This window comes from Bos taurus, chromosome 12 (assembly GCF_002263795.3).
Source record: "Bos taurus isolate L1 Dominette 01449 registration number 42190680 breed Hereford chromosome 12, ARS-UCD2.0, whole genome shotgun sequence".
NCBI lineage: Eukaryota > Metazoa > Chordata > Mammalia > Artiodactyla > Bovidae > Bos > Bos taurus.
Window position 1 is genome coordinate 70,616,080 of NC_037339.1, and position 22,828 is coordinate 70,638,907.

Genomic DNA, 22,828 nt, shown 5'->3' on the forward strand with positions numbered 1-22,828 from the left:
CAAAGAGTCAGACACAACTAAGCAACTGAGCACACACACATAATCTTGCAATAAATATCATTAGAACCACCTATAATTTTATTTTGGATGGCAAAGCTATCTCTACTATTTCAATACATCTTTCAGGAAAAGAAGTTTAATCACAACAAAATAGTCTATTAAAGTTTATTTTTGAAAAGAGTCCTTGACAAAGAGTCTCCTACATCTATTTTCACTCTTCTAGACATTCCTACAAGTGATTGGTGTGGTGGTTGTGGTGGTGGTGGTGATTCCTTGGATTGCTATACCTGTGATTCCCCTTGGCGTCATTTTCTTTTTTCTTCGGCGGTATTTCTTAGAGACGTCACGAGATGTGAAACGCCTGGAATGTTCAAGTGAGTACTGGAACTCTCAGGTTGGGATGGCAATGCAGGTTGGCTGCATTTATACCATAATTAACCACACCCCTGAAAACCTGCAGAATATATCTTTTTTAAAAAAATTTCTCCCTAAGTCAGCGTTGCTGCTGCTGCTGCTAAGTCGCTTCAGTTGTGTCCGACTCTTTGCGACCCCATAGACGGCAGCCGACCAGGCTCCCCTGTTCCTGGGATTCTCCAGGCAAGAATACTGGAGTGGGTTGTCATTTCCTTCTCCAATGCATGAAAGTGAAAAGTGAAAGTGAAGTCGCTCAGTCGTGTCCGACTCTTAGCGACCCCATGGACTGCAGCCTAGCAGGCTCCTCTGCCCATGGGATTTTCCAGGCAAGAGTACTGGAATGGGTTGCCATTGCCTTCTCCGCATGACAGTCTACTGCTACTGCTAAGTCACTTCAGTCGTGTCCGACTCTGTAGGACCCCATAGACAGCAGCCCACAAGGTTCCCCCGTCCCTGGGATTCTCCAGGCAAGAATACTGGAGTGGGTTGTCATTTCCTTCTCCTAAGTCAGCATTAGGTAATTATATATTATGGGCCCTGTTGAGTCAGTGTGACCCTTAAGCCAAGTTAAGCTGGTAGCAGGTCACCTGCAGCTTTGCATTTTAGCACAAGGACAAATGTGGACAGGGGCCATTTCTGTCTTGTTCATGACATCCTTCTGAACACAGAACAGCCACCCAGTAAACAGTGTTCCAAAAAATAATATGTTTCATCATGTTGGTACTATTGTAGAAGGAAAATAGGGAATTTTTCTTCCCTTAGAGTTACTAGAAATGAGGAGGAAAGGCAAATATTAAGAAAAGGAAAGGAAGCATCAGGAAATGTACTCATACGTCAGAGGTGATAGTTTTAGAAAATACATTCTTTCACATACTCCTAAGATGGTAATTAAATTGTAGTTGTTAAATGTATTGAAAAGATAAGCCCTGTTATTTCCAGGTTTGCTCTTTATCATCACCAGTATTTGAGCTGATGTCACACTGTGGTCAGCCCTCCCCAAGGCTGTTCATATAAATGGTGCTGGAAATAATCCCTTCAGGAGGACCCAAGATGAGGATCTGTTTAGTAGACTTTTAGTTTATAACTCCATTCAGCTTCCTAGTTTTAGAATAATGAGGAACATTATTTTATGATTAATCATTCTATTCTTCAGGTTATCAGTTCAGTTCAATCACTCAGTCATGTCCGACTCTTGCGACCCCATGAATTACAGCACACCAGGCCTCCCAGTCCATCACCAACTCCCGGAGTTCACTCAAACTCACGTCCATCGAGTCGGTGATGCCATCCAGCCATCTCATCCTCTGTCATCCCCTTCTCCTTCTGCCCCCAATCCCTCCCAGCATCAGAGTCTTTTCCAATGAGTCAACTCTTCGCATGAGGTGGCCAAAGTATTGGAGTTTCAGCTTTAGCATCATTCCTTCCAAAGAACACCCAGGACTGAGATCCCTTAGAATGGACTGGTTGGATCTCCTTGCAGTCCAAGGGACTCTCAAGAGTTTTTTCCAACACCACAGTTCAAAAGCATCAATTCTTCGGTGCTCAGCTTTCTTCACAGTCCAACTCTCACATCCATACACGACCACTGGAAAAACAGCCTTGACTAGATTGACCTTTGTTGGCAAAGTAATGTCCCCGCTTTTGAATATGCTATCTAGGTTGGTCGTGGAATAACTTTCCTTCCAAGGAGTAAGCGTCTTTTAATTTCATGGCTACAATCACCATCTACAGTGATTTTGGAGCCCAAAAAATAAAGTCTGACACTGTTTCCACTGTTTCCCCATCTATTTCTCATGAAGTGATGGGGCCAGATGACATGATCTTCGTTTTCTGAATGTTGAGCTTTATGCCAACATTTTCAGTCTCCTCTTTCAGTTTCATCAAGAAGCTTTTTAGTTCCTATTCACTTTCTGCCATAAGGGTGGTATCATCTGCATATCTGAGGTTATTGATATTTCTCCCAGCAATCTTGATTCCAGCTTGTGCTTCATCCAGCCCAGCACTTCTCATGATGTACTCTGCATATAAGTTAAATAAGCAGGGTGACAATATTCAGCCTTGATGTACTCCTTTTCCTATTTGGAACCAGTCTGTTGTTCCATGTCCAGTTCTAACTGTTGCTTCCTGACCTGCATACAAATTTGTCAAGAGGCAGATCAGGTGGTCTGGTATTCCCATCTCTTTCAGAATTTTCCAGTTTATTGTGATCCACACAGTCAAAGGCTTTGGCATAATCAATAAAACAGAAATAGATGTTTTTCTGGAACTCTCTTGCTTTTTCGATGATCCAGCAGATGTTGGCAATTTGACCTCTGGTTCCTCTGCCTTTTCTAAAACCAGCTTGAACATCTGGAAGTTCACAGTTCACATATTGCTGAAGCCTAGCTTGAAGAATTTTGAGCATTACTTTACTAGTGTGTGAGATGAGTGCAATTGTGTGGTAGTTTGAGCATTCTTTGGCATTGCCTTTCTTTGGGATTGGAAGGAAAACTGACCTTTTCCAGTCCTGTGGCCACTGCTGAGTTTTCCGAATTTGCTGGCATATTGAGTGCAGCACTTTCACAGCATCATCTTTCAGGATTTGAAATATCTCAACTGGAATTCCATCACCTCCACTAGCTTTGTTTGTAGTGATGCTTTCTAAGGCCCACTTGACTTCACATCCCAGGGTGTCTGGCTCTAGGTGAGTGATCACAGCATTGTGATTATCTTGGTCGTGAAGAGCTTTTTTTGTACAGTTCTTCTGTGTATTCTTGTCACCTCTACTTAATTTCTTCTGCTTCTGTTAGGTCCATACCATTTCTGTCCTTTATCAAACCATCTTTGCATGAAATGTTCCCTTGGTATCTCTAATTTTCTTGAAGAGATCTCTAGTCTTTTCCATTCTGCTGTTTTCCTCTATTTCTTTGCATTGATCGCCGAGGAAGACTTTCTTATCTCTCCTTGCTATTCTTTGGAACTCTGCATTCAGACGCTTATATCTTTCCTTTTCTCCTTTGCTTTTTGCTTCTCTTCTTTTCACACCTATTTGTAAGCCCTCCCCAGACAGCTATTTTGCTTTTTTGCATTTCTTTTCCATGGGGATGGTCTGGGTGTACTGTCTCCTGTACAATGTCAGGAACGTCATTCCATAGCTCATCAGGCACTCTATCAGATCTAGTCCCTTAAATCTGTTTCTCATGTCCACTGTATAATCATAAGGGATTTGATTTAGGTCATACCTGAATGGTCTAGTGGTTTTCCCTACTTTCTTCAATTTAAGTCTGAATTTGGCAGTAAGGAGTTCATGATCTGAGCCACAGTGTAATCACAGAGGATGAAATAATCCAGAACTTATCTCATCATTGATGCATAGATGTATTTCATCAATATTAAAACAAATAATTATAATGAAAGTAGAAATGTTAAATATTTTTAAAGAAGGTATAAGGACAGAAAATAAAGGAAGATGTTTGTGTCAGAAACCTTAACTATGGATATTTATTGTAATTTAATACCAACTTAACTCTAGAAACCCAGCCAAGAAGAAAAACATATTGAGTCTCATTCTTCTCTGTATCTACTAAGTGGAAAAATCTAAGTTAATCAAGACAAAGGACTTTTGGTGGTGAAATGTGTGTGTTTCATTTTCAATAATAAACTCTTGAGAGGCATTCATCCTGTGTATTTGCATAAAGTACACTTGGTGTCATAAATGCTGTAGAAAATTTCAGCCAAGAGAACCAGCTAAACTCCCATGAGGTCTGGGTTTTGGGAGGTGTTTGATTGGATTATGGAGCAGTAGAGTTCAGATGTGTGTGATATTTTGCTGATGTGATTCCGTAGGATGGTAAGACCTGGGAAAACAGAATAGAAGTGATGAGCTCCATACAGTCTTTTGTGTAGACAGGGCTTCAATCATTTTATGATTTGAAGTCAGTCATCAAGTGGAGTCATTCAATAGTCTTGTTCAAAGCAGGTAGTTCCATTCAAAGAGGGATTGCTCCAGAAGGAATGTTTTTCAGAAATTTTTGCCTGGAGCATGGGTCACTTCCCATCCGCATGGAAGTGGAGAAAAGGGCAACTTCTGAGGCCCTTTTCAAAAAGCAGTACAGGATTTCACCTGTAGAGTCTGAGAACTTTTTGGCCCCATCCCTGTGGAGTATTTGGATTTTTTGCAACCTCATAGGCTGCAACAATGTTAGACAGTAAATTCAATCCAGATACCCCTCTTCCACACCTCAGGTAACCAAATGAGATGGCCTGTTGATTAGAACATTTATGTTCTCTCTCCAGGTTGTTGGTCTGTGCCATAAATAATGATACCACTTTTTTCTCTATGCAGTGACTAATCGTTTATCTTAAGGCCACTGCTGGAGCCACTAGGAAAAAGACATCTGATCGTTGTAACCAGAAAGCATAAGCCTACTTCATTCCTGTGTTCTGAAAAACTGCTAAAATGCTGAGGTTTATATTCAGATCAAGCTGCCTACCTTTCTGGAGCATTATGTTGAATTTTGTCCTCTTAGTGACAAATCTGCAGCTGATCATAATGGTTTTTCATTTTTATAGAACTGAGCATAACTATAATTCAAAACCAGGATGGCACTTCTTTGCGTTTCTCTAGCCAAATCTATTCATTTGGCAGTGCCTGAATTATGAATCTGTATCAAATCCTATCTATAAGGATTCTGTGACCAACTAGCAATGTCTGCCAGGGACATTGCAAAGGGAGGCTTAGCACATGTGCCACATTTATTCAGATCATGGATCCTCAAGTCTGCTGTTTTAAGGCATTTTCATGCTGGATTCCCTGGGACTTTATTCAACCTAAGGTGCTTAGCATGATGTATGGTAATGGCTAAGGCTGTTGGATGTTAGCTAAGTAAGATTTGAGGGTTTTCTGAAGGTAAACAAAGTCTGGAGAAAAGTGCATTTAGTCACACATGGACATCCTTAAACCTGATTATTCTCCCTCTGAGACACTGCTGTTGTGATTAAAAGCACAGCCTTGGAAATAAGACAGAATTGGGTCTGACACTCAGCTCTACCACTTAGGTGAGTTAATTTACTTAATCTTGGGCAGGAAGTGCTCTTAATTCCTCAGTCTGGTTTTTCCTCTGTCACAGGTATACTAATACCTGCCTTCTGGGGCTCTCAGGATTTCTTGAATTGAAGCTTGTAAAAAACTTGCTGTGCTGTGCTGTGCTTAGTTGCTCAGTCATATTGACTTTTTGTGACCCCATGGACTGTAGCTACCAGGCGCCTCTGTCCATAGGGATTCCAGTCAAGAATACTGGACTGGGTTGCCATGCCCTCCTACGGGGGATCTTCCCAACCCAGGGACTGAATCAAGGTTTCCTGCCTTGCAGGTGGATTCTTTACCATTTGAGCCACCAGAGAAGCCCATGAACGCTTGAAAGGGTAGCCTATCCCTTCTCCAGGGGATTTTCACAACCCAAGAATTAAACCATGGTCTCTTGCATTGCAGGCAAATTCTTTATCAGCTGAGCTGCCAGGGAAGCCCCAAAGTATTTGGTAGTGACTACCAAAGGCACCAGAACTTTGAACATGAGGGTATTTAAATTTTTTATTTATTTGTTTTTGGTTGTGCTATGTCTTCGTTGGTATGTGGGCTTTTCTCTAGTTGTGGTATAGGGGCTTCTTACTGTGATGGCTTCTTTTGTTGAGGGGACACAGGCTCTATGAGGCTTGGGCTTCTAGCTTGTGAGCTCAGTATTTGTGGCTCTGAGGCTCGAGAGCACAGTCTCAATAATAATTGTGCATGAGTTTATTTGCTTTTTGGCATGTGGGATCTTCCCAGATCAGGGATTGAGCCCTTGTCTCCTGCACTGGCAGCAAGATTCTCATCCACAGAGCCACCAGGGAAGTCCAAATGTGAAGGAATTAAGAACATAGTAACAACTGGCAGTTCTCACATAGGTGAATGATAACCTGCAGCAAGGCTGCCACCCTGGGGTTTTTTCATGTGGTTCCCTGCCCCCGCCCCCAGCCCAGGGAAGATCTGCAGTCCAGGTGGAATGTGTCCCCAAGTGTCCTCAGGGTTGTGGAGACACAGCCATATGTCATGTAAACTGTAGGGTTACATGCGTCTATGACTTCTGACTGATGTCATGGCTGTTTTATAGTCTGCTTCAGGATCGTGGGCTCGGTCTTTGTGGGGGAATGGGTGTTATGTTGGGCAAGGTAAGACCAGAGCCTTGACATCCCCTCTCCTCATGTACTAGTTAATTTTCTTTGCAGACCCTCCGGTTCCCTCATTCTGGCATCCTGCTCACCCCTAGTGGGGTTTGAAAGAAACAGGATAGATTTTCACAGGTCAGCATTCCCTCTGGCCCACTGTAACTCTTGGGTATGAGGTGAGGTAGGTGATGGAGTGTTTTCTTCCCTGGTGTTCAAGGCTGAGATGACATCTAGTTTCTAAAATCAACCCCATCCTCCATCCCTGCTGGAGAGAATCAGCTGCACTTTGATCTCCTGGTGAGGGAGGCCATGCTGAAGAGTTCGTTCCAGGACTCTCCCTGGGGGGACAGGCATGCCTACTTCCTGCTCAGAAGCCTTGTTTGTGATGAATAGTGTTGATGTCACATTTGCTCTGGAAATCACGGCCTGGTTCTAGTGAGTTTTCTGTGTTCTCTGGAGTTGGACTCTTGACATCCTCCTGACAGTGTGATGGGCCCAGAATTCACCTGTGTCATCGCTGTGAGCCCCCTGCTTCCAGAATAATTGAGTTCTGGGGTCTGGTTGGGACACCTACTGGGAATGCAGAAAAGGCCTGAAGAGAGTTCTTAGCCTTTGTTATTTGGAGCATGAGCTCAGCCTTAAAAGTGCTGTTAAAAGTTTATATTGCTATTTTAAAAGTGTAAAGTTAAAGCTAAAATAAATACAATTAAATGTTACTCAATAGAATAAGGGTTTCCCAGGTGGTGCTAGTGGTAACAAACTCACCTACCAATGCAGGAGACTAAAGAGATGCCGGTTTGATCCCTGGGTTGGGAAGATCCCCTGGAGGAGGGCACAGCAATCCTCTCCAGTATTCTTGCCTGGGGAATCCCATGGACAGAGAAGCCTGGTGAACTGCAGTCTATAGGATTGCAGAGTCAGACATGATTGAAGCAACTTGCCATGCAATAGAATGAAGAGAGAGAACAGTGTGGATGCTGAAGTAAGACCACAGACATGTCCTTGGAAGGTCAGAAACACCATTGAACCACTTTAGGCTCTTTGCCTGAATTAGACACAAAGGGAAATGTTATATCATGTCCTGTTTCAAAGAAGGTTTTTTCCTTACAGCAATATTACAGCTGAGGGTCCCTAACAGTTAGGGTTCCTGATCAGATGTCCCAGGTAGAAAGAGCCACAGGGCTGAGTGGATGGTCAGCTAGGACCCAGCCCAGGCTGTCCTCCCCCCAGCACAGGGCTTCCCACCCTCTCTGAGCTCCAGTGTCTCAGAGGAGGAAGCCTGCTCCTTCCTTTCTTATATGATAGATCCAGGAATAATAAGCACAAGAGGAGTTCTGTGTCTTTGCCCATTTATACCCTGCCCCCCTACAGCCACTCCACCCCTGTGGAGCCTGTGTATGTCGATAATGACTGAACTGTCACCCAGACAGGCATTTGGATGCCAGGCTAAGGAGTGAAAACCTGAAAATAATTTGGAGTTTCTCCCCTTTGATTCTTTCCCCATCATTTTATATAATTTTTGAGGCCTCCTGCAAGATAAGCGACCTTAACTTCCCCTAAATGCCCAGATTTTACTAACAGGTCTTTTTAGGAGATGTACAAGTAAGAAAGTGATGTCAGCATTTCCTGCTGATACAGCACAAGTTATTACTCACCCCAGACAGAGATCACAGGCTCACTATCTGCCTCTAACAGCAGCAGGTTACAACCTCATTCATGGTGGAAATGAGAACTGTAAGGGTCCTCCCTGGCTGGCAGCCTGCAGCCCACCTATTCCCTGATGGGCAGGTGCCTAACCCTGGTGCTTGTGGTCAATGGCCTCTTAGAGAAGATGGCAGGAAATGAATGGTCAGTGAAGGGACACCAGACCCCAAACCCACATGAAGTCACTCAAAGAGAATGATCACTAAGGGCACAGTTAGGTTTTATAAGGTATGTGAGTATCACATGCCACAGTGACCTCCAAATGCCAGAAAAAGCATTGAGCAGGTAGTTTTAAAAACCTGGATTAGATTCCCAGAGCAGAAGTCAAGACCATTCAGAGACACCTGGCTAAGCAAGTCCTGTGGGCACAAGAGCGGTGCAGTACCAGGTGTTCTGTGACCCGTGCAGAGACACCTGGTGCAGGTGCAGGGAGAGTCCCAGGATGGGGGAGATGGCAGACTGTCTGCTCCTCTTACTCATCTTGCTCCTGTCCTATGTCTGGCTCTGGTTCAGCAGAGGGATGTACTGGCTCTATCCTGGCTCTTAGGTTACTCATCTAAATTGGAGACAGCACATAGATAGCTCACCAAAATTCAGTGTGGTAAGAACTCTCAAAGAGAATTAAATTTAAAAATGTTATTGAATTGGGACTACCCTGCTCATCCAGCATTTAAGAATCTGCCTTCCAATGCAGGGGACTTAGTCTTGATCCCTGATTGGTGAACTAGGATCATATATGTCACAGGGCAACTAATCCTGTGTGCCACAACTAGAGAGCCCATGTGCTGCAACTACTGAGCCCATGAGCTCTAGAGCCTGTGATCTAAAATAATGGAAGCCCAGGCACTGCAACTAAAGAACGCTTGCATGCTGCAATGAAGACCCAGTGCAGTCAAAGAAAATGCTATTGAATCAAAAGTTTGTGAACAGTTTCCACCCAGAGAGATGTCAGTGAAGAATTTGGAGAGAGGCCATGTTTGAGGATTGTGATGAATGAGCTAGTAAAGAGTTTCAGTATCTAAATCTAGGTCAGGTTTGAATTTGGTTAAAGATAGATTCAAGCTTCCCTGGTGGCTCAGCGGTAAAGAATCAGCCTGCACTGCAGGAGCCACAAGAGACACGGGTTCGATTCCTGGGTTGGGAAGATCCCCTGGAAAAGGGTATGGCAACCCACTCCAGTATTCTTGCCTAGAGAATCCTCTGTACAGAGGAGCCTGCTGGGCGAGTCCATAGGGTCGTGAAGAGTCAGACACAACTGAAAAGACTTAACATGCATGCACAAAGATAGATTTAAAGAGAATCTTTCATTTCTAGGTTGTTAAGGTGAAGCTTGACGTGAGCAGGAGTTTGAGCGGCACATGGAGAATTCTCTCCAGAAAGGGCATCATCCCTTCTTCCCCAGGCAGCCCAACCAGGAATTCTAGTGCACTGTTTGGCAGAACGTGCAATCACAGCACACGGAAGGCTATGGGTTTCTTTGCATCCAGCCTCCCTGACTTTCTCTGTCATGTGTCTGTCTCTGCTTCCCCAGCACAGAGCCCAGTGTTTTCCCACTTAGCATCTTCTCTCCAAGGACTCTGGACCATCCGGGCGTACAAAGCTGAGCAGAGGTTTCAGGAACTGTTCGACTCACACCAGGACTTGCATTCAGGTCTGTGAGTTTCTGGAGATGATTTCAAAGGATGGGATATGCTGTCGTCTGAGGCCTGACCCCCCTCTCAGGTGGTCTTGCTGGCCAGCACCTCTCTCTGTGCTGCCTCATGTTCCCCTTTGCACACCTGCTCCCCCACCCCTTCCTCTCAGAACCCCGTCTGTGCTCCCCTTTTCCCCCTTCTCCCCAGACCGACTTCCATTGTCCTTCCATCACGGAGTCCTATAGCTTTCTGTCCCTTTAGGACAGGAGTCAGTATACTTTTTTTTTCAAACAATAGATAGTAAATATTTTAGACTTTGTGTGCCATTCTATCTCTGTTGTAACTTATCAACTTTGCTGTTGTAACACAAAAACAGGCAAAGATAATACATCAGCAAAAGCACATGACTGTGTTCCAATAAAACTTTATTTACAAAAGCACGTGATGGCCATTCTTGGCCCACAGGCTATCGTTTGTCAACTCTCTTTTCAGAGCATGCAGGGCAGCAGATTTCATTGAGATATATCATTATCTAATTAACAGATTTTTAACTCACTTGGTTAATATTATTTTGAATATTGGTAATATTTTTCTCTAAGTAGAAATTTCAGAATTCCCTCTAGATCTGTAAAATCCTGGCCCATCTCTCCAATCTTTATTGTATCTTAAAGATAAAATGGCATTTTGAAAGTCACATGCAGATCCAGTTAGCTCATGGTTGTATAGACACTGGCTCCTAAGAATAAACACTGTGCAGGGCCCTGTAGTAAGGTGGAGGTGCTGAAAACAGAGTGTGAGCTGTGCTCTCTGCTGTCAGAAAGCTGCGAACAGTTGCTCCTGAGAGAGGATGAGCCTCACGTCGAGGCCTAGCACTGTAGGAAACGCACCAATGAGACCATTTTTCCATTTTCTCCATTGTGATCATATTACTGTTTATAACCTGTGAGTTGAATTTTTTTCTTATTGAAGTGTAGTTGATAAACAGTAGTATGTTAGTTTCAGATGTACAGCAAAATGATTCAGTTTTATATGTGCATTTTTTTTCAGATAATTTCCTATCATAAATTATTACAAGTTATTAAATATAGTTCCACAGAGTCCCTGGCTTGATTCTTCTGTGTCCCATATTATCTGGTATCAAAACAGCTTTTTGGAACCTTATGTTCCTTGGGTGTATAACTTTGCCACCCTACTTTGTGTAAAAATCTTCTGTAGCTCAACTGAGCAAAATGGTCTTTCTTGTTCAAAGCAGTTAACATGGTTTTTCTAACTTATTCATTATGCTTATTATGGTTCACAAATCCAGAGGCCTGGTTCTTGCTTTTGACTATAACCCGATGGTTCTCTTTGCATCTGGATATCATCTATTTAATCTTCATCTGTCTTGTTGATTTGGGTCCCTGCTTCTTTCACAAAGTAAGTATGGGTGTAAATAACTATTTATGGTGTGATTAAAATTTATAGCTGTATTTATAGTTATTATATTAAACTCTTGCTGCCTTGTCTAACAAGTACAGTTTGGTTCTAATGAATTGTATTAAAGCATTTGCAGCATGTGATTCCACAGTGTGGCCCATGTAGAGAGGTCATTTGGTCTTGTTGGGACCTTTTATTCTTTTCTCTTTCTTTGAATGAGTTGATGTCTACTCAGCGATAGCAAGCTGACCTTAGAAATTTCCTGGTAGTGTTTAGTAGTTGGATGGAGAGAACCAAATTTGCCGTAAAGCTTTTTGTCCAAGTTAGGACTTTAGATTTTGGCTTTAGGGCTACTTGGGTGTCTTGGTTGTAGGTGCTTGGTGCACGAGGATGAGAAAGATTCTCTGTAGCAAAGGACACCATCCTCATCGCTGTTTGGGTACCAGATGAGCAGGTGTTGGTGTAAATGTCATGAATTTACCAGCCCTAAATATTCTATAAGAACAATATTGAATCACAGTCTTTAATATGGAACAATGAGAATTTTATTTTAGTTTTAAAAGCACTGGCTTTTAGAAACCATTGCCTTGTTTTTCATGGTTTCCAACTATGGTTGCATTGGACATACAAAGTGACATTGCTTGATTGTTCTTGAAACCACAATGACAAAAGTCTTAATAATAACATTATTCCTCATTGTCTACTGTATATTGACAATGTTGAGATTAAGTTCATTTAAGTCTTTCTGAATTCATAGTGGTTTTAATTTTTGGCGAGGGAGGTTTTAATTGTATTGTGGACTCAATCAAATGATAGTAAAAGTATAAGTAATATTGTCATTATATGTTAATGATTTAAATATTATAAAGGAGTTAGCTTAATAAAGTGATAGAAGGAACTGGCCTCAAGGTCAAAAACAGGACTGACTTTTCCCCCCTCTTCTTCCTCATTTAGCTTTGAATGTCGGGCAGCTTGGCCTGATACTGTCCTATGCCCTCAACGTCATGGTGGTGTTCCCATGGTGCATCAGGCTAAGCGTTGAAGTTGAGAATATGGTGATGTTTATCTTAACATTCTTAACCTTGTACTACTTCTTGCCATTAAAAAGTGTAAAAGGAATTCTTATGTAAAATATTAAAACTTGTTTTTACATCTAGCTTACAGAGGTTTTTATATCCTCCTCTATCTGTTTAAAGCTAATGTAAAAAAATATATCTTTTACTCAGTCTTATGTGTGCCATGTCAGCAGGTTTTTATTCATCACAAACTGTCTTCAAATGTAATAAATGTCTCTGTAGGAGGGAGGTTCTGAAATGTTGGAGAGAATATAAACCAGTTTGGGGACAGGTTGTTTATTATTGTTTCTTAACTGGTAATTGCTCATTATTGGTAAAAGAAGAATTCAATATTTTGTAGTTCTTTGTTTAATTGATAGATAGCTGTCCCTGCCTCATTTTAGCATTTATTCTTGTATGTGTTAAACACCTGAATATGCTGCTATCCCTCCTTTTTGGTAGAATAAGCCACCTCTCTGAATGTGCTATCAAAGATAAGTTATTTTTGTTTAGGAGGCCTTGGTCAGTATTTAAATTATATTCTCCTTTGAGTATTGCATATTGTCCCAAAGAGAGAAAAACAATAAAAATGCAATATTTGCATTTCTCTCTTCTAATAGAGTAGAAAGTGAGAAATTATTAAAATGAGGTTTGATGACCATCCAGTTCTACTCCTCTATAACACGTGGCCCTTTTATAACCACTGATTAGTGTTCATATATATTCTTTTCTTTGACAAAATTCTTTTTATTTAGATATGGAAAGTGAATAAATAAAATCTTTGCATTCATTTATCTAATTCTTTTAGTTTTAATAAAATGCTGAAGGAAGCAGCCCTAAGTGAAACTGTTATAGGATGATGAATAAGTTTGCAAATCATCAAAGGAGTCATCACACTCCTACTTCAGTCCTTCACAGATACTAAGACCTGGAATATTCTTAACCATATAAAAAGCAGATATAAAGATATAAAAACAGAACACCTTATTTACAGTCTCTGAACATCCATAAATAAAACCCTCTGCTCCTAACCCACATGATGTCATATATGTTTCAGATGATTTCAGTAGAAAGAGTGATAGAATATATAGAGCTTGAGCAAGAAGCACCCTGGGAACTCGAGTTTCGTCCACCACCAGACTGGCCCAACAATGGAATGATTGCCTTGAGCAATGTGAACTTCAAGTACAGCTCAGATGGGCCTCTGGTATTGAAGGATCTGACAACAGACATTAAACCAGGAGAAAAGGTTTGTTTAAGCCATTTGCCTTTTTAAAATTCAGCTGAAGATTTAGTGCCACATCTGCTGTTGACTTTCTTGTGTGTGCTGGGGGGACTCTTTGTTCTTCATGGGTGCAGATTAGATCAATGACACCACAGGTGAATCTCTCTTGAAAACTGACCAGGGGATGGGGATCCCAGTATTTCTTTCCCTTTGTTGTGAACTCCCTCATGGTGGTTGGAGGGTCCTGAGCTCCTGAACTATAACTTAGCCTGACCCAGGACACTATATTGACACCTGATTATTCATGTGGATTCTGAGAAGTCAGCCTTGACTCACTGTCTCTTAACTCTCCAATATCTCCTTTTTTCCCCATCCATTCTTCTTTGTATTTCTGAAATCTTCTCTTCTTCCTCTGATGCCCTTCAGCTATGGCCTCCTCCTCTGTTCTTTGAGCCTTCCCGTAGACTTGTCCTCCATTAACCCACACTCGACTGTCATCCTCCTGCCCTGCGCCCACAGACTGCTTCTTTCTTGAGCACAGATCTGATCCTTACTGGACTGGGCGAGCTGCTGCTGGAACCATAGGGCAGCCCTAGATCCATTCTAGCAGGGATTGTGTGGCCAGCTCAGAGACCACCAGAGAAGAGCCCAGAATCAGTCAGGGGTGAAAAACCAGAGCCCTCCATGGAGGCAGAGTCTGGAGACTCAATCAGAGTTGATGAAAGCAAACCAAGAGGAGCAGGGAAGATTCCAGGTGGAAGATGGTAGAAAGACTTGTGACCTGGTCCTGTCAGCACCCATGTTTGCAAGTGATGTTCCTTTTCCATGCATCTTGAGGCTCTCAGCTGGGACCAGGGCAGAGTCTTGAAGAACAGACTAAACCAGAACAGACAAGGCAGTAGGCATCTCTTCCCCACCTACCTCTCCAGCCTCAAGTCCTCATGTTCACACACTCCCCAACACTCAGGTTGTGTGTAGATTCTCCTAAAGTACCACATCCTCCCTGCTTCCCATGTGCACACATGGCCCTCTCTACTTCAGAGACCCTTCCCCTCTGTCATCTTCTGGTTAAAGCCTCCTCATTTTCTGAGTTAATTCTAATGTGTCTGCTTCCCAATTCCTCCTAATGTTGTATACCCTTAAGATAGCATTTATTGTACACGTGTGTACAAGTATCCATCAACAGGTGAATAGATAAATAAAATGTTACTCACTCACTCTCCCAGCCAGCAGTCCCTCAGCACCCTCTCTGTGCCCTGCAGAATGCCATTTTCTGAGGAACAGAGCTAAAAAGAAGATTCTCCCTGATCCATACAATGTAATATTATTCAGCCTTAAAAAGGAAGGAATTTCTGACCCATGGATAAACCTTGAGTACATCATACTAAATGAAATATGCCAGACACACAAGAAAAAAATACTATATAATTCTACTTTTATGGGGTTCCTAGAGTAGTCAAATTCCTAAACACAGAAAGTAGAATGATGGTCACCAAGGACAGAGGGATGGGAAGTAGGGAGTTATTGTTTAATGAGTATAGAATTTAAGTTCTACAAGACAAAGAATAAAAGGCAAAAAGTATTCTGGAGGTTTGTTGCACAACAATATGAAAACTTAAGACTAAACTGTCAATTTAAATATAGTTAAATTGGCAAAGTGTATGTTATATGTATTTTACCACAATTAAAATAAAAGAAAGCATCGTCACATGCTTTGTAATTTGAGTCTATATCCCAGAATACCCTAAGGCTTCTAAAGATCAGGGAACATCTTATTTTTAGCTCTGTTCCCCAGAAAGTGTTCTGCAGGGCACACAGAGTGCTGAGGGACTGCTGGCTGCGAGGTTGAGTGAATAATACATGGATAAGTGTAACCAGTAACCAAAACATACACACAGGGCAACTCATTGTAAGTAACCAGTTTCCTAGATGTGTTAAATACTTTAGGAACTGCTGTTTAAATCTCTATCTACCTCAGACCTACCTAGTGGACCGTAGCCATATTTAATGAATGATACCCTTGTGACTCTGTGTGACGCTATGGACTGCATCCCTCCAGGCTCCTCTGGTCATGGGATTTTCCAGGCAAAAATACTAGAATGGGTTGCCATTTCCTTCTCCAGGGGGTCTTCCCAACCCAGGGATCAAACAGAGGTCTCTTACCTCTACTTGCATTGGCAGGAGGATTCTTTACCACTAGCGCCACCTGGGAAGCCCTTGTGACATGAAAGAATATTAGATTTAATGCCCAAATGATATCCAAGGCCTGGAGGAGGACATGGCAACCTAGTTCAGTATTCTTGCCAGGAAAATCCCCATGTACAGAGGAACCTGGCGGGCTACAGTCCAGAGAGCAGCTTCAGTTAGTCACATGGCAAAAACTTGCTCCTAAGTATTTCCAGTTTCAGTGTAGGTTGGGAAAATAGTAATTGTACCTCATGATGCAATCCTGTCCTTAAAATCACCATAGGTGATGTTTGCTTACTAGCAGTTAAGTATGTCCATCAGATTTCTCATCATAAACATAATTCTGTCAATTTGCTCCTGTCTTAAATTTTGCCCAAAGACATCAAATATGAATTATCTATATCTTAGGGACATAACATATTTGTATTCTTCTACCTTAAAATTCTCAAATCATAGGACTATCTGAGCTTCTAAAATGTTTGAGGGATGATTGAATTTGGAGACTGAGTTAATAACTTCAGTTACTTGACTTTTGATTTGTGTCATGGTCCACTCACAGTATCACCATTAGTTTCATTTCTGTGTTTAAAGATTATAACCAGGCAGCATGTTCATGAGGTGATTTCACACCACCTGTGTACATCCTCAGGTTTCCTCTCCTGCTCACTTGTCCCAGGCCCCGTCACTCCTGGATACCCTTTTGTGTTGGATTTGATTGACTGAGGTTGCTGGGAGTGAGCCAGACCAGCAGAAATTGGGCTTTATTCTCTCCCTCATTTCCTCTGCTGTCCCAATTCCTGGAAGTTAGGGTAAATGGGAAAAATTAATAGGTATTATGCTGGTTTCTAATTTATAGAAGAAATAGCAAGCTAAAAATGAGGTAAATAGCACCTTAGGCTTCCTGTGTAGATATTGAACCTGGGTTGAGTTTTTCATTTAGATGATTTGATGGTTTATTTGATCATTTTAGAGAGTCCTAGGCTATTTTAAAGCATTTTTCAGCTCTAGAAGTAGACTGATATTGGTTTGTTATATTTTTTTCTTGCTCAGAGTTGTTACTTAGATAATACATTTTAATAGATGCTTACTAGACCTTGATATAATGTACAAATATGTTAGTTTCCTACATTTTCTCCTTGTTTATTTCCTCAGCAACTCCTCTCCCCACTCCCAAATTGTCCCACTTTCTTTACCAGCTTCCTAATTCCTCATGACTCAGACTGTGGTGCCAGGGTCAACAGCACCTGCATCTCCTGGAGCTTCTTAGAGATGAAGAATCCCATTCTCATCCAGAGTTCTTGACTCAGCATCAAATTTGAACAAGACCTCCTAGTAAAGTCCTTTCTCTCCCATAGACAGTGTTTGATGACTCATAACCCATAATTTCCATGAAACATTCTTTGACAGTTTGAAATTGAGCTCATGAATCACCCAAACCCCTCTTGTGTCTGAGCATGAGACTCTAGAAAGTTCTGTATCACCTACCACCCTACAGATTCATATTTATATTCTGCAAATCATGCCTTTACATTATAATCTAAGACTGTGTGATTCCACTGCATTTCTTTGCATCTTTTCAGTGAGTCTGTCTTCATTACAGGCAGTTTTCATCCTGCTCCAGCCTTCCCCACACCAGCCTCCTGCAGGGACTGGAGGGATTTCCCACAGGCTCAGTCCTGCCTGGACCTAGAATCAGAGACAGCCCTGCACAGCAGTGTATGTGCAGCTCTTTCACCACCTAATGGGATCAAAAATGAGTCTTGCTGCCCTAAGCAGTGCCTGCAGTCTGTTTGGCCTGTTTCCTGGGAAACCTTATGTCCCACTTAGCTGCAGGGTTCTTCCCCAGCCCACCTGTAGGTGCTGGTTTTTCCCACTTACAGCCTGCCCACCTGATCTCAGTCATTCTCTTTGTTCAGAGATTTTGTCCTTCTTGTCCCACCCACTACTTTATAGTCACCCGTATCCATAACTTGCTTAAACTCTCTGGCCATAGGATCTCCATGTTAGGTCTGTTCCTTTAACTGTGGCTACACCTCTCCCCACTTTCTCTGTTCTAGTTAGCCAGAGGGACATAATAGGGAGTCATGCCAACCAGGTGATAAAGAGGCCATCAGCAGAATGGAAAAGAACTTGACATATGTGGAATGAGTCCCATCCTTACACACTTAAAAACTTTATTATTTCAGGTGGACTAGTTAATCTAACTAAACTTTGATCGTCTCTTTTGCAAAATGGAGGTGACAGGACCTAATCTCTAAGGTAGTTGTACAACTTAAACAACATAACATACATAAAACACCCAGCATGGAGATCAGCATGCAGTACATGCTTGGACAAAGATAGCTGTCATTTTCATAAGGTGTAAAATGGCCATAATCACTTATGCTTTGTTTACTTATAAACTATCTCATGAAAATGAGCTTAGCCATTTGCAATTGTATTTATGGCTATAGAATCCTTATGCTGTGTCTGTTTCTCTGTCCAGCTTATCACATTCCTAGACAATATAGTAATAGATCTTTCATACATTTCTCCAGCCTGAGTTAAAAACTTCAGCTCCCTACAGAAGCCTCTTTTGCACAGGACACCATAGGTAATACAAAGGCAAATCCAATGCAGATCATACTGTCAACATATACAGTCCAGTTGAAGAATAAGAAAAAGGCTGTATTAACTTTGTAAGAACTTTTATGGAAGTTTATTAAAAGATGGTATAACATCTGTTAGGGTTTAAACAAACCCCCATGAGGGGAGAAGTACAGAATTTCCAAGGAATTACACAGGTAAGAGAGGCTTTAGTGACTTGTGGTTAGAATTTTAGCAGGTGGAAATGTATATGAAAGTCATTCCAGTAAGTGGGACATAAGCAAAACATGATGCTCTGATTCTGTGAATGAAGACCTAGGCACCTAGTATTCAGTTAAGTGAACTATCAGATGTATAACACACTTTCATGTCCAACTCCACAACTACCTAGTGACCCCAAGGAAACTGACTCATAGACGTGAAGAATGGAGAGGTCAGATATCCTGGGGTGGAGCAATGGGCACAGAACCGGCCTTCGTGAGGTTAATCTGAGAAGTGAGAGCATGTGCACCAGAGTGGGCAGACGTGAGAGGCAGGGAGACAGGAACTCTTGTGCCTCCAGGAAGATGTCCTGGGAATGTGATACCACATTTTGAAATCAAACTGATGTAAATTAAAACTAAGTTATAACACATGGGTTTGTGAATGTGCAGGGAAACAGCTGAAAGTAGAAATTGCTATCATATTTCTGGAGGTAGTTTGGCAGTACTTAAGAGTCTACTTTAAAAATGTTCATACCTGTTTCTTGGCAATTCCACATATGAGAACTTAAGAAAATAATGACAGTTGTTTGCAAAGATTTGGCTTCAAGGATATTTAACACACAGTTATTTATAATAGCAAAATATTAGAGACTGCCTAAATATTCACCAATAGGGGGTTTATTAAATAAATTATCACACATACTATAATATTATATAGTCATTAAAATAAATATTTTAGTGAATATTAAATGAAAACAAATTGCAATATGTTCATATCTCTTTTTTTAATGAGTTTTTGTCTTCAACATACACACACATAGACACACAGACATCCAGAAAGAAAATACATCAGTATCTTAGGAATGGATTTATTGGCGTGCAGGGGTGATGACTAGTATTTATTTACTTTCTAGATTTATTTGCATTGATTATGATTAACAAAAAGATTTGTTTGGTTTTTTAAAAGCTAACACAGCCTGTTACTCACATAATGATTATGGTCATTAAAATAAGGGATTGAGTCATGAAACATTGCAGGTATAGAATCTGTAGGCCTTGGTACCATGCTGGAATCAGGGAAAACTGGAAATAAAGTGGACAGTTGAGCCTGGGAAAGAAGTAATGAGATTAAAGTAGGAAAGTCAGAAGAAGTGGCTGTTTTGTGGGGGCATTTGATGTTAATCATGTGGAGTTCAATGTATCAGTATGGAAATAGATCCGGGGGCAGATGTCAACAAGTTGGTGTGGTTGTCAGAGACCAAACCTGGCCTGGTTGGAAAAACAAAAAGGAGCAGTTGTAAAGCTGAGGTAAGACTGTTTCCAAGTACCTTTGGATTTAGGAATGTAAAATTACCGATATTGGTGACATTCCCCACAGGCACTTAGCAAAACCCTTTGGTGACCTGGTAAAGACTTCCAGACATAGCTTTGAAAACTGAACGGTAGAAATAGCCCAGGCCAGATTTTCTTTGAGTTGCCTTTTTCTTACTCTTCTTTTTGGAGTTTGTAGTTTATAGTCCTGCTCACACACATTCTTACAACACAGTTCTCACCTATGTCCTGATATGTTTTGATTCACATATGAGAACACCCAGAAATACAGGGATACCTGGTTTTATTGTGCTTGACTGATACTGCATTTTTTGCAAATTGAACGTTTGTGGCAACCCTGCCTCAAACTTGTGGATAAGTACCATTTTCCCTACAGAATTTGCTAATTTCATGTCTTTTGGTCACATTTTGATAATTCTCCCAATATTTCAAACTTATTATATTATTATATTTGTTATGATCTGTGATCAATGATCTTTTATGTTGCTGCTATAATTTGCCAGAGGCTCAGTTGATAGTTAGCATTTTTAAACAATAAAGTTTTTTTAAATTAAGATACTAATACTGTTTTTTAAGATGTAACACTATTCTCACATGACAGAATATAGTATAGCATACCATGACTGAGTGACTGAACTGAACTGAACTGAACTTTTATATAGATGGGAAAACTAAAAAAGTGTGACTTGTTTTATTGCAATACTTATGTTATTGCAGTGGTCTGGAACTGAACCTGCCATGTTGCCCAGATCAGCCTGTACAGAGAATATATGAGCTATTCATGTATGCAGAAGAACCTACCTATATGCAGAAAATGACCCATCAGTGTTAAAAAAATTAAGATAGAAAATTGGCTACAAAGATAAATCAACTAAAGCTACTTTTCTTACATGTAATCTCTCTAAAGATAAATTCCTTTTTGAAGTGCCATTATTGATCTTATAGGTTAAGCTTTGGAATTTTGAAGGTATTCAAATGAGAAAATATGTAAGGTTCCCAGAATATAATCAGTGCTCAGAAAGATTTAATTCTTCTCTGTTTAAAGCTGTGAATTTTCAATACTGGATGCTTGGGGCTGGTGCACTGGGACAACCCAGAGGGTTGGTACAGGGAGGGAGGAGGGAGGAGTGTTCAGGATGGGGAACACGTGTATACCTGTGGTGGATTCATGTTGATATATGGCAAAACCAATACAATATTGTAAAGTTAAAAAATAAAATAAAAAAATAAAAATTTACTAACTGAATTAATTTACAAATGATTGAAAGCATGTCTTATGCACATCATCAATTCAAATTCCTAAATAGAGAGAAAATCATCTTTTGAGAAGCTCTCACTAAGGAATCTGCAGTTATGCAAGCTCATTGCTATAAAAAAGCCAGTTTCTGCATACCTGCTTTTATTTATTTTTATTGAAGTATAGTTGATTTACAATGTTGTATTACTTTCAGGTGTATAGCAAGGGGATTCAGATGTATAGATTCTTTTTCCATATAGATTATTACAAAATACTGAGTATAGTTCCTTATGCTATATGGTGAAGTGAAGTTGCTCAGTCATGTCCTACTCTTTGTGACTCCATGAACTGTAGCCCACCAGGCTCCTCCATCCGTGGGATTTTTCCAGGCAAGGGTACTGGAGTGGGTTGCCATTTCCTTCTCCAGGGGATCCTCCCGACACAGGGATTGAATCCGGGTCTCCCACATTGTAGCCAGATGCTTTACCATCTGAACCACCAGGGAAGCTATAGGGTAGGACCTTTTTATTTTATATATGGTAATGTGTATGCGCTATGCTATATTTAGTCACTCAGTTGTGTCTGACTCTGAGACCCCATGATCTGTAGCCCGCTAGGCTCCTCTGTCCATGGGGATTCTCCAGGCAGGAATACTAGAGTGGGTTTCCATGCCTTCCTCCAGAAGAAGTGTGTATATGTTACTCCAAAATTCCTAATTTATTCCCCCACCACTTTCCCCTTTGGTAACCATAAATTTGTTTTCTATGTCTGTGAGTCTCTTTCTGTTTTGTAAATAAGTTCATTTGTATCATTTTTTTAAGATTCCACATGTAAGTGATAACATGATATTTTCTTTGCCTTTGTCTGATTTACTTCACTTACTATAATCTCTTGGTCCATCCATGTTGCTGCAAATGGTAACATTTCATGACTTTTTATGGCTGAGTAGTATTCCCTTTGGAGAAGGAAATGGCAACCCACCCCAGTGTTCTTGCCTGGAGAATCCCAGGGATGGGGGAGCCTGGTGGGCTGCCGTCTATGGGGTCGCACAGAGTCGGACACGACTGAAGCGACTTAGCAGCAGTAGCAGTATTCCCTTTATATATGTATCACATCTTCTTTATCGATTCCTCTGTTAATGGACATTTAGTTTGCTCCCATGTCTAGGCTACTTTATATTGTGCTCTGCATGCATGTTTATAGCACACAGTGAAAAGCCAACTTTTATAATACAGTTTCATTCCTAACCAGCATTTTACCTGCATTATTGTGATTCTTTGATCTTATTTTTAATGTACTAATTTCTTTATGCCTTGGTTTTAAATAACCAGACTGATACTTGACATATATCTTTCCAAGGCTTAACTATAAGTATTAATTGGTTTGTAAAATGCCTTTTGAACTGTTCAGATGAGAGGTTCCATATAAATAGCAAATGTTGTTTGTGTTGTTGTTGATTTTATTATATGTGTTTTGCGTACTGGCTACTGTTTCAAGACACTGAGATGAGTATTTTGCAATTTTAAAATGATTCCTTTCAAGACAGAACATAACCAAGGCATTTAATACGTTGAAGTGATTTAGTTTCTCTATCAGAGAATATATGTGTGCTCAGTCGCTCAGTCGTTTCTGACTCTTTGCGACGCTATGGA

General features: G+C 41.0%; 1 protein-coding gene across 1 annotated transcript in view; it reads left to right on the plus strand.

The window, feature by feature from the left end:
* LOC101906567 (ATP-binding cassette sub-family C member 4-like) overlaps nt 1-22,828 on the plus strand; it is a 378,587-nt gene that overhangs the window by 274,964 nt on the left and 80,795 nt on the right. Inside the window, 6 exon segments of the mRNA XM_025000155.2 lie at nt 224-374; nt 9,833-9,952; nt 11,242-11,322; nt 11,325-11,351; nt 12,306-12,406; nt 13,464-13,655. Of these exon segments, the coding sequence (XP_024855923.2) occupies nt 224-374; nt 9,833-9,952; nt 11,242-11,322; nt 11,325-11,351; nt 12,306-12,406; nt 13,464-13,655 (672 nt within the window).